Raw genomic sequence first — 13,734 nt, forward strand, 5'->3', positions numbered from 1 at the left:
TTGACTGTGGTAAGCAAGGTTTACGTCTTGCAGCTCTCCATGATAGTTTGGTTGATGCAGTTATCTGACAGCCATAATCCTGTTCACTTTTGGATGTTCTGCCCCGCCTGCAGCTTAGACTTCAGATTTTGTTCTACACATTTTTATAGCCCTCAGCTGGCATTGCGTTGGGTCTGGTCGGCCAGAACATGCACTCACTCTTCCTCTTTTTTTTTTTTTAATGTATTTTAAACTGGTTAATAATATGATTGATGGTGGACAATCAAATCTAAGATTTCGGAAAATTTGTCTTTGGCTTCCACCCAGATTATACTGTCCCACTACCCGATCACTCAAACTTTTCGAGTTGCGGCATCGTAATTTCTCTTCTGGAATCTTCATACTGTTCGCGCCTGGAATAACGAACAAATTGCGACCATTAACGATCTTCAAATCCTTACATTTCATTATAATGCAAGGTGTCTATTTAGTTCTGTGTCCATGTATCCCAATGGCAAATATAAACACTACGAAACTGCTATTGTACCTTTTACTTTCGAATAAAACATCGTCAATACCTACCTTAAAAATACGAAATGGAAGAAAAAGCAAGTACTGCACTCATTTACTACATTAGTGCGTGGAGTCACCGCCTTCGAAGTAGTTCCTTCCGGCGTTTACACACTTCTGTATTCGGTGCTGCCATTGTTGTAACAATACTGTGAGTAATTGCTGTATGTAAGGTCTGCTATTTTCAATTGAGGCAAAATTTATTCCCTTGAGGCCTATCTTGTCTCGGCTATTAAAAATAAAATAAATAAATAAATAAAATAAAAATAAAAAAGTCTCGGTTGAAAAAAAAAGTTACATGATGCTAGATTCGGCAAATAGGACGTTCCATGACTAATCTTTTTACGCACCAAAAATTAGTGGTAGATAGAGCCGACCTTAATGGGCCGGTGCGTTGTCCTGGTGCTAAATCAATCTATTTTTCCCACACTTGAGACCTCTTTCTGCTCCCTTTTTCGTGAAGTCTGGTCAAAACTCGAATGTAGTACTGCTGATTTGAAAACGAAACTGAGTTTTACGTCCCACGGTTATGCCGGTTAGGCTAAAGGAGACGGTGATGATGAGAGATGAATGAAATGGTCGAATGAAGAAAGTGGGAGGAAACGGGAGAACCCCGAGAAAACCCACGCACACGGTGTTTGTCCACCACAAAGTTCACTTGGCGAGAGCAGGGTTTGAACCCGGGACCCCAAGCACCAGAGGTGAACGCTCTACCACTGAGCTACCGCGGCTTCAACTGCTGATTTGAGTCCTCTCCCCTTCGTAGGAACCCATTCAACATTACAATTCCATGAATTTCAAAGATCACAAGCAGCGATGCCTTAAATTTTGAGCGTAACACGCATTTTTTTCTTTCTTTTTCGATCTGGGAGAATCAAGGCACTTCCACTACATGGACTGCCGCTTAATTTTCTGAGTCGTTGATAAAAACAAGTATCATGGTAAGGTGATTAAGATTCCAAAAAGTCTGGTTCATTTTCGATATCTGCATACAATTATTGAGGGATTTTTCAGTAAAATTTTGGCATAGATTTTCTTCATGTTTTAATTATTTTCATGATCTATCTAACACACTTCCTGTCGACGTTCACTAGTTCAGCCACTGCAGGCATACTCGATCTTCCGTCACTTCTGATCACCTCGCGTATTCTTCAAATGTTTGTGTCAGCAACTGAAGACTGTCACCTGCTTAACAATCTTATCTTCAACACACACTCTGCGCTCTGAGAAGCGTTTATGCTACTGTATGCCTTGGTCAGCATTCAGAATATTTCAGTACACGACTTTTTCAGATTCACAAAAAACTTAAGACTAATCTTTTGTCCCACTTTTAAATTAGCCATTTTCCCACATGGCACGGTTACATTCTATAGTTAATACGGAAAGAATTAGCAGTAAGTTACCTGTACACTTACCTTAAGTAGAATACCGTTCTAGAAGTAGGTTGTCAAACGTAAGGCTTATGTGTGAACTGTAAAGAATAATAACTTGATCTTGGAATTGTGATCTCAGGCAATATGAATGTATCACAGCATTTCTTAGAATATCAATGGTAAAGCTTCCAACTCTGGAGTGCTCTACGTGGAATTTATAGCAGACCCACACTTCGTACCTGAATTTTGATCAGACTTTTATTTATTTATTTATTTTTTTTCAAATTCATTATTGTCCATTGGATTTGTCTAATTCATTAACTTAAGAGGTAACTGTATGGTGTTGGAATGTAACGTAATTTTAACACAATTTTATAATAGCACGTGAGAAGAGAAAATTTAGTCAATAGCTGACAATATTTGCCTAAATTGTCTTTATTAGAGATTTCGTTTTTAATTTTTACAACTGTATATTTCGACCAATACTGTTTTCTAAACAAAAAGAAAAAAAAAAGTTTCCATACTTATTTACAAAACCCTTTATAGTTTTACATTAATGTATTCGTACTGTTTTGTTCTTTCCACCAACATATCACAGGTTTACACTCTTATGTCGAGATTTTTAGATGGCACCTTTCAAGTTGCATATATATATATGTATATATACATACACACACATGAACCTTATATATATTTAATTTAAATATGCAACATGCGGTGCTACTTATATAAACGTATATGTTTTTACACATTGTGGTAAATGCAGTACGCTTTTGCAGGATTTTTTAATGCATTTTTCTACTTGTAAGTTCGAAAATATTTTAGAGCTCATTGCCTGTTTTCTAATTAAATTTGGTGTTCAAATTCACCAATCTTTTTATTTATTTTTAAAACTTCATGCCTCATAGTTAGTACACAGCAAACACACACATGCATTCGAAATTGGAAAATTCTAAACAACCACACATTTCACCACTGCAGAATTCACATCACACACAGTCTCTTAAATGAATTAACAGGTACAAGTGCTAAATTTATTGCAATTATTGGCACTGAGATTAAGCTACTTTTATAGTATCACTGGTATGCAATTTTTCAAATTTTATTTTAGAATTTTGTCTTTATTAAACATTATCGATAAATTTTTAAATAAAGGCTCGTATTTCAATGTTAAAAAAAGAACAGGAAAAGATGAGAAATGTGGCCCTGGAAGACATTAAGTTTAGATGGGTTTTTAAAAATGCGAAGTAACTTAAATTATGTATAAATAAACAAATTATTTATTTAAATAAGTTCCAGATATGATATTATTTTGCGCCGAAAACATTAAAATGAGAAGAAAGTTTCAAGAATCGGCCAGGGCCTGCAAAAGATACAATCCCAGCATTCACCTAGCAGGATTACGGAAATAATGAGGAACGTCAAAGTCAGATTGGCCGGCTGCGGGATTAAAAATCGGAAAATTCATACTGTGATGTAAGAACGCAATCCGTTCATTTATGACTGCTATAATTTTATCAAGATAACTCGAGATTTTTTTAATTCGCGAAAGATGTTGCGCCATTTGCGAATTAGAAAAATATGTTACTCTGATGTTAAAATTACAGTATTTGAGAGAGTGATTCAGGGAATTCAAAATCAAAACCCCACTGAAATACATGAGAATTTTAAGTCACAAGTATCAAGAACAGTACAAGAAAAGAATATCTTGATACATTTTCCTCTTTAATCCCCATTCATTTACTAAATTTCCGAGCTGAATAATTTGAGGCTTGATTCATTACTTCACATACGCTGTCATTAGCACATTCTTCTTTTTTAAATACTGTATATTTTCACACATTCTTAAAGCGACGACATGCAAAATTTGGAATGTCTTATTACATGTAATACATTAAATGATTACGAAATCTGACTTGATACTTCCTATAATTATAATCGATATATTTTTACACTGAATGTTTTATATTTCTATTGCGAGTACGAAGTAAAAAGTCTAATCCAATATGAAAATAATTGTACCAGAAGAGAAAACCAACTCCAGTTCGTTGAGCTTCAAATTTGTTAGAATAACATTAGTTGCATTACCTGTAAACTCATCATGGTAGTGTTCACGGGTTTATGTATCTTGAGGTGGTGTATACGGTAAACAGAACTGAATTTTAAAGTTTTACATTGAAGGGTACGGGGGAAAAAAAAGACGGAATATCACAGAACTGCATTTTCGAGAAAACGGAGTTTTAATATTGAAAACAGCGTAAAAAGAATAGGATGTGTTATATCTTTTTCGATTTTTTGTATGGACATTTCTACATCTACACTCATGCATGGCATACACAATCAAATAGTACCAAGAGTCACCAACAGATAGAACAAAGCACCCAATAAAGCACATACATGGACATTCCTTGTTTTTTCCCCTTATCCTTCATATCTGCTGGATTTATAAATATTGAGAGGTGTATACAGTGAACAGAACTTGAAAATGTTATGTATTGCTGTAACTAATAATGTAAGTCACACTCAAAACCCTTCATATATCTTTCCGAAACTATTCTTTTATCAATAACACGTAATACTTCCTACATAGGTGTACTCTTAGTTTCTTCATGGTCCCTCTTGCAAGACTATGTACAAGGCCGGCCGCTGACAGCAGAGCAGTACTCTCAGAAAACTAAACAATGGAATCAAGCCTCGTATCGCACATTCGACCGAGAGTAGATGTAATGTAGAGAAGGCCCCTCCCGCTGAGTGGCACAGTATCATGTGACTTCGTTCCAGCAAAGAGCACTGTGTGTGGAAGAGAAAGAAAACGGAAAAGTTGATTGAAGCTGTGAGAGTGCATCCAGTGCTTTATGATACTAGTCACGAAGATTATATGAGAACTATGGACTAATACAGCAGGCGAGTTGAATTATTTTAGTGATAAGTAAAATCCATCCTTCTCAGTGGAAATTAGAAACTCAATACAAAATAAAGTTCGTTCGGTGGGTTTTAAATATTGTTCTTATTTTTTCTTGCTATCTGTCACAGGCGTCGTTCATAGGGGGAAGAAGAAGGTAGTAGCTATCCCTTTGCCTAATAATCATGTGAGGATTATGTAAATATTAGAAAGGAAATATAACACCTGCTTGTCTATTGAGGTCTCTATAAATACGTAACAGTAAAGAAGTGTGATGAATCGATCTCAACAGTAAACTATTCTGTGTGAAACAATATTAAATAATATATTCTGTAATAAATTAAATTGGAGAAACGAATAGGTAAACAAGAACTTTGCTCTTTCATCATTTCTTGTAAAAATCATGCCCTATTTTTAACAACTCCCTAGTGACTACATGGATATCAGTAGCAATAGTCGCGTGAGCACGGACGTTCGACTTCGGATCGCACAACTCAATCCACTATGGATGCGAATCTCATTGAAGATTGAAGACGTTTATAAAGTCAGGTAAAACAAAACAAAAAGTAATTATTCGAGAACTGTTTTGTGTTTGTGCCCCTGTCGGATTGAATTACGTAGGGTACAGATTAAGATGAATTAATTACAAAGATCAAAGGTATGCGCCTTCCGTGTGGGGGATCGAGCTTCAATTTCTAGTGGGAGCTTAATATGGTTCGGATTCTACCTTAAGCTATCGGTCCACGTCTCATATAGCCTCACTACTGAACGGGGCGCTAAACTCTTAATTCTTTAGCATACACAGTATAGACGGACATTCAACACGTTATTTCATTTCCTTTTTTTAAATCATATATTACAATCTCAATCATATAAACACTATTTTTGTGCTGGCAATTCGCCCTACCGCCACCTTGCTAAGCTGATTCATACACACACACACACACACACACACACACACATATATATATATATATATATATATATATATATATATATATATATCACTTGATGTTCCAAGCTGGCCTACATTAGTGGATTCGTATACTGATTTGACAATATTTGTAATATATAAACGCATGTCGCGAAACGTATACTGTAAACCTTATCAGTCAGTATCAAGATTATAGCGAAAAGATATCCTTTATCCTCATGTGAAACTGCTTTTAGATAAATATATATTGGTATCCTTGTTGTTAGCCTAGCTGTTCCATCGGCTGAATTAAAGTATTTCTAAATTCAATGTCAAAAACTGATTATTCGCACAAACTTCCATTGAGTTTTTCTATGTAAGAAATTAGTGTTCTTTACGCACTCGCTTATTGTTCGACTTTACAAGCGAGATGCTTCTTTCTCTGTTGCCTACTGACTCCGTCCGATATGCGGTGATTGCACGTAGGCCTCTCTCTCAATATTCCTTCTGTCTAGGGTTGGTGTCACACATTGCGGTCAATTAGCGGCCAGCCTAATATGCTACTTAAGTTAACTATGTCGAAACAGTAATATAATTAACTTCTTAGAACTACGCACTTTATTTGTATATATATAGAAGTACAAAAGAGGCATTCTTTTTACTCCAATTGTACTTTTTAAAACTGTGTTTGTGAAAGTTCCAGTGTCGTCTTTTGTAATACTGTCAACACTATAAAAAGATGAATCGCTGTTTAGTTTCAAAACCAACTTGATGCTTATATTGAAGTCTTTACTATGCCTCCCTCCCCACTTATTTTCTGTAAGAAATTCAATAACTGACACTGGTAACTTTTGAGGAAGGTCACATATGTACAAATCAAATTTTTATCACTTTAAACTAAGAGAAAGAAATTTACAAGAATTAGAATGTTAAGTAAATTTCTTCTCAAAGTTTAAAGTGAAAAAAATTGAATATGTACATACAGACCGGTAGCCAGCCCAAAATTGTACGGGGGGGGGGCTGGCTGAAGTTAGGGGGCGATACAACCATATAGTTCATCATCATATTGTAGTTCATTTACAAGCCTACCGTGAAAATTTAGGGGGTCCCGGCCCCCTAGACCCCCTGGATACGGGCCTGTGTACATATGAGACTTCCCTCAAAAGTTGCCACTGTTAGTTATTGAATTACTTACAGAAAATAAGTGGAGGGGGGGGGCGAAGTGAAGAATTCAATATAAGTATCAATTTTTAGTATTCTGATTTTGATTTTCAACTATAACACTTCACAAATACGCGATCCATGTTGTTTTTGGTTTACATCACACAACCGGATAACAGACTTCGTTAGAGAACAGAAAATGAAGTAAACAATTTATTCCCTTGCTTCGCAGTTCTCATTTATATCAAGAATATTTTGTCCTGAATGAACAATGACACTGAAATATTTAGTTTAAGGTCCTGCAGTTATGTCCTTTAAGCTAAAGAAGACTACTATAAAAGCAAGTGAACGATAAAAGAATTAGTGAAATGAAGATCGCGGAAGAATACCGAGAAAGCGCACACCACAGTGTTTCCCACCATAAATTCGTATTGCCTGGAATCAAACTGGAAGCCTTCGCAATTCTTTCTGTGGCAGTTTAGTATATTTGCCTCTGCAGTTGCTCTTGTTGATTGATTTTATTGTATAGTCGACTACACATTCAACGATTATTACAGTAAAAATTACGAGCCGAGATTATTATCGTTACTGTAACATCACCATCAAATTAAGATTTCTGTCTCTATGTCCACATAATTTCGAAGAAAGCAAGGAAGTCTTAATACTAACAACCATTGAACTTTTTATGATCTTTGTGACTTCTGTTCTGATGATTAATTTTCTGGAATAAGTTCAGCAACCAACCTTGTTGCTACTGTTGGGCATATTTAATTGACGAACGTTAGCTTCGAAAGGTCCAAGTAAACTTATCATCAAATAGGAATTACAGATCACAAGAAAGGAAAGGAAACATGCAATACACGATCAGTAATTACGAGAGATACACAATCAAGAGTATATTCGTCCTTAGCAAGTTTCCTAAAAATTTGTAAACTACTGCAAATCATGCCTAAAAATGTCCTACGAAATTGTGTAACACAAAGAAAGATGGAAAGTTAAATACATAAACTCGTTGTTTATTTTTCTGGATATTTAAAATTGTAGAATGTCGTTCAAATTTTGTTATTCTTTGCAAACAAAGAAGGCTTACATAAATAGTTTTCATATACTGATTTAGGTTATATATCAAGTGTTTTGTGTATTTTCTTTCATGGATTTACACATGCTTGTTACTTGATTGTGGATACGAACTGACTAGTACCAATCAACACTATTGTCTTTATATGCTTAAAACTCGACAATGTATGTACATGATTTAATCTTCAAAATAGCACCTACACATTTTTTCTAACTTACAAACAGGAAGTAATTACTCGACATATTGAACCAGACGAACAGAACATTATTTATTATTAATTGTTCGCTTCACTGCTAAGTTTCAATGAATAATTAAGTGCATTTGATATTAATTGGGACCTACCTTCCATGCGTTTTATTATTGACTGGTTAAGGGACGCGAAATAAAAAAAATAACAGCAGATGTTAGTAAGATTCCATCAATAAGCTTGAATGAGTTCTAAATGTATACTTGGAAGTAATAATGACGTCAACATTAAACCAATATACATTATTTTTATTGTGTGTTTTACATGCTGAAGATTTTTTGATTCACATGATTTTTCCTTCGCACAATTTAAAAAATTGAATTGGGATTTACGCCATATTTCGTAAAAAGACGAAGACCAGTTTGTGTTGAGAATAACATCCCTTGCCAGCACTATTTAGAGATGTTTACTGAAGTTCCACGTTGAATGATGTATATGTCATGTCGAGTGTCCTATTTCATTAATTAGAAAGTTTATTCCTTTTTCAAGCATTAAATATTCATAGCGGGTTTGAATGACATAAAATTTCTGAATTAGAAAAAAATCTTGTGTTATTCTTACAATAAAGTTATCTGTTGTTCTCTTTGTTTTTATACAGAGTTTTACATAAATGTGTCACAATATTCTTCACATCAAAATAAGAAAAAAAAAAAAAAAAAGTTTATATGGACCTGTGCTCAAAAGTGAATAGTTCGGAGTTACAGGGTGCCGAAAACGTAAAAATAAGTGAAATTTTAAAAGTTCATAGCTCCAGTACTATGGGACCTACCGTAGTCGGGTCAAGACATCACTGAGGAATTGATGTGTGAACTATCCAAATATTCAAGTTTAAGAATGCTCCAGTACTTGCACACCAATTTTTAGAGAGGCAGGTGGAGAGTGATCAAATACTCCCAAACAGCCTCTCTAAAAATGATTCTGCAAGTACCCGAGGTTCTGAAAGATGGATATTTGAATAGTTCACATACCAGTTCCTCAGTGATGTCTTCACCCGACTACGATAGGTCCCATAGTACTGGAGCTATGAACTTTAAAATTTCACTTATTTCATGTTTCCGGCACCCTAGAACTCCGAAACTATCCACTTTTAATCACAGGTCTATATAAACTTTTTTTTTATTATTTTGATGTGAGGAATCTGTCCCCAAAATAAAAATCATAAGTTTCATTTCAGAACACACTCGCATTTACAGGACATTGGAAAACAAAGCTACATATATTTCTGAAATATTTCTTCTCGCTAAAAACTTTGTTTTGTAACAATTAGGATAACTGAACTTCCTATCAATAATAAAAAGTAAGAAGTTTTTGTACTCACTGTAGCACCCAAATGTTAAAACGTGTACCGACGTTACGTTTCACTGATCTCTTGTCATCACCATGCGTACCAATTTGGGAAGAAATTATGCTAATAGTGAAAGAATAAAGTGTGTTAATACAATTTAGGTATTTGTTGTTCAGTATTTTTATGGTGAATATAAGAAATAATTAGTGGTGTTTAATAACATCGATTCAAAGAAACACTAACAAAAATACTTCTGTAAAATTGGAGGATACTAATAAAAATATGTAGTTTTATTAGCAGCATAATTTCTTCCTAAAAAATAAATATGATAATCATAAGAGGTCATGATCACATGAGAGGCACGCCGTTTTAACATTTGGATGCTTCAGTGAGCACGAAAAAAATACTTTTTTTAATAACATACATCCTAATTTTGACACGACGTAATAAAAGGAAGTACTTGAGTTTGTTCCACACATTATAACTACTACTCCGTTATTAAGTAAAAAGAAAATGCATAATTTTTAAATATATGATAAAAGTCGAGGCTGGAAACTGAAAGACGTTAATCATTCGTCGAATTTAAACATGTATAAATGTGGGTTCATGTTGTGTATATGATCACATTTTCAAACTTTACCTTCAAACCATACTATATAACGAAATGATGTATGTAAAGATTAAGTGGTACTGTAAATTTACGTAAATAAGTATGTATAATATATACAAGAACAACTAATTTTTCTTGTTTTATTATTTTAGGAATTATTATTAACGGGTATTCTAAGTCATAGACGCTGGAGATAGCAATCACGTGGTAGAATTCGCAATGGATTTTAAAGAAATTGGTTTCGTTCAATTCGTATTATTAGCACACTTTTACATTTTCTTCACGGTATGTGTATTAACAATGAGGCATTTTCTTTAAAGAGTAGAATAAAATGATTTTCACTCAATTTCATAGCAACATTCATATATACAACCATCCACTCACCTATACATTCGCATCATACATATTTTTCAACATCATACATAAACATTTATGACGAGGAACTAATTTTTTATACTAGTTTTTTTCTAAGCCACGGGCTCTTTCCTTGCAGTAATTCATCTCACTTCAGAAACAATTACAATAATCAATCAACTGCATTTTCAGCAATCTTGTCGTAAAGAAAAGTCACAACGACTTTATATAGAAAAACTCAAGAGAAAATTTTTAATATAAAGACAAAAACTGATTTACATTCACCAGAACTTAACAACTGCTGGTGCTTGTTAAGGTAAAACTACAACATATTTATAGTTGCAGGTATTATGTGCAGCTTTTTTTTTTTTTTTTTTTCGTTTGTTTGTAAGTCCATACAACCAATTGCACGGCTGTTGTTATATTCTGTATTTAATATTATATTTCTGTTATGAAGTGAAAGCGAAACATTGGATAGAAACTGAAATAGTGAGCACATTGTGACTGTTGTAAATTAAATTCTGTACATCAAAATTAAATCTTTTGTGTTCTGTTGTTTAACCATCGCACAAATACGGGTTTGTTAATTTCGAGTTCATTTTTTTTTTCTTTTTTGTTTGTTTACTGAGACACATTGTTAAATTAATAGGTTCAACATTCACATCTACATAAAGTTCGTTATGATCTGTTCTTTTATCTAGAACAGTAGAGTAATCATGCTAGGTAGCTGTAGGTATCCTTTTGGCCTTCCGTTCTTTCAAGGTACTCTTTCTCTATCAAGATGTCTATGCATTTCTGCAAGAAGAAAAATAAATACGTCAAATTAGAAAATACTCAATTGAATTCTTATGAGAGAATATATGATTATATTGTTTGATAATGCTATTCTTCACTTCGTATACAAATAATATGAAATACAAATAATGTGAAGTATAAATACTTTTCATGACATTACAATAAGCATTTCCAACTTCCAGCGAACTATATATATAAAAAAAAAAAAAAAAAATCTTTAATTCCTGTAAGGTGAGTGCAAAAAACACAACCCGTCTGTGATAGGTCGCCGGTGAAAGGAGTACTGATTTCACAGATGTCACTGCAAGAGCTTGAAACATTAGAGCAGCAGTAGGCAGTGAGTGCGTACTAGTGATTCATTTATCGTTCTGGTAAAATGGAGACGAATAAGGAACACATCACACACTGTTTACTGTTTCGAGTTCGAGTACTGCAGTTCCAGCCTTCCGCAATACTAGGCAACTGTATGGCACGACAGCACATGTCGATATTTTCAAAAATTTAAGGACAGACAAGCTGTCACGATTATCCGTGGTTTGAAAAACGCCTATTAGTGTTTTCTGCAGAGGAACTAGGCCATAATAAAAATAGTCTGAATCCAATTGTAGAGGAATTATTGGAAACCTTCAGGTACACAGAACAACAGTCAAAAGAGAGCTCGTACCGCTGGAGTTCACCGCAAAGTTCCACATAAGATTAATACAACTCAACGACAAGAACGAAACTGTATTTGTTTCCTTGCTGTTCCAGTAACAAAAATGACTATTTTTTGACGGACATTGTCATGAGATATGAGAAATTAGATATGAAGCAGAACGTGAAGGGTCAAAGAACTATGTGTCGTGTTTCTGAAACGGGTCATTCTATGTCAGTTCATCCAGGACATTTAACCCACCATCTTCAATTTTCATGAAACTTCTGTCACTCGTAATAGTACAAGGATCATAACTTATGTGAAGTTTTTCCTCCTCAGACCAAATAGGTTTGGAGTTAGAGGCAAACAAAGTTTGGGAAAGTGGAACATGTGCAAAGCTTCCGAGATTCTGCTCTGGGACAGCAAATTGAAAATTTTATAGCTCAAGATCTAACAAACATAGCTGCGTGAAAATTTTTTCTGAGAAGCACCAAGGTTTGAAGATTCCAGAAAAAAAATCAAGGTAGCCAACTCCTGTCTTTAAAAAATAAATAAAAATAACGAATGTTATAACTTACATTTTTTTATGGAGCGAAAAACACTGCATCATTAAAGAAGAATTATTACGAAAAGTATAGATATTTTAATGGTAATTTTTGTCTTCAGCTAAACCTAAAGCTCTGCTGTAAAGTTATGAAAGAAAAACAGTGGAATTTTGGGTACATGTTGGTATTATTAATAAATGTTAGAAATTCATCAATTATTAAATTACAATTTACAATATATATATATGCTTGAGATGTGATGTGGGGAGTTAAGTAATATCAAAACACATGTACTTTTCGTGATTATTCTTGTTTAGTGATGCAGTGTTTTCGCTCCATAAAAATGTATGTTAAAACATTTGTTATTAAAAAAAAAAAAAAAAAGTGGGAGTTAGTTATCTCGATGTTTTTTTTCTGAAATCTACAAACCTTGGTGTTTCTCTGAGAAGTCTCAAAGCAGAATCTCGGAAGCTATGTACATGTGCTATTTTCCCAAACTTTCATCGCCTTTAACTCCAAACCTATTTGTTCTAAGGAGGAAAAACTTCACACAGGTTATGACCCTTGTACCACACAAACAAGTGACAGAAGTTTCATGACAATTTGAAATGGTAGGTTTAAAAAGAAAAACCTCGATGATTTGACGTGAAATAACCCGAACGCTTCCATCGATGTCTAAATCAGAACTTCATCCCAAGAAGGTGATACTTTGTGAGTGATGGGATGTGAATGGAATAATTCACTGAGAGCTCTTAGATCCTAGCCAAACTATCAATATGACCTTCTACTGTCAGCAGCTGAACAGTCTGCATGGAGAATTGCGATTAAAGCAGACAGGCCTTGTCAATCAAGGAAACACAAGACCGCGTGTGGCTGCCGTAAAATGTCAGAAATTAATGACCTTTGGATGGGAAATCGTACCCTATCCGGTTTACTCCCATGATGGTCCCTGCAGACCCACCTGTTTTTCGCGTTGCAGAACCCCTTTGCTGGGAAAAACTTTGATGATGTGAAGGCTGTGAAAACTGCCTTACTCCAAACCTGCGGACTTTTATAGGGTCTGAATTATTCTTCTACCAGAAAGATGAGAAGAGTCATTGATCATGATAGTGATTATATGTACAAAATATTCAGAGAGCTGTATTTTGTGTTGTTTGCACTTCTATCTAGACAACAGAAACACGCAGAACTTTTGCACTTTGGCCCCTTACTGATGTATTCAAAAGAACCGACTGCCGTATTTCATATCATTGATTTGTTACGTTACTTGTTTGAAGTTTAACGTCCA

The 13,734-nt window shown here is 34.5% G+C and overlaps 1 protein-coding gene across 3 annotated transcripts in view; it reads right to left on the reverse strand.

The window, feature by feature from the left end:
- Positions 1-2,341: 2,341 nt before the first annotated feature.
- Cul1 (cullin 1) overlaps positions 2,342-13,734 on the reverse strand; it is an 84,922-nt gene continuing 73,529 nt past the window's right edge. For all 3 annotated transcript variants that reach the window (XM_081736384.1, XM_081736386.1, XM_081736385.1), the window contains exon 15: positions 2,342-11,267. In XM_081736384.1, coding sequence (XP_081592510.1) covers positions 11,187-11,267 — 81 coding nt within the window. In that variant the 3' untranslated portion in view covers positions 2,342-11,186. The remainder of the gene's footprint in view (positions 11,268-13,734) is intronic.

This window comes from Thermobia domestica, chromosome 13 (assembly GCF_964235325.1).
Source record: "Thermobia domestica chromosome 13, izTheDome1.hap1.1, whole genome shotgun sequence".
NCBI classification, from domain to species: Eukaryota; Metazoa; Arthropoda; class Insecta; order Zygentoma; family Lepismatidae; genus Thermobia; species Thermobia domestica.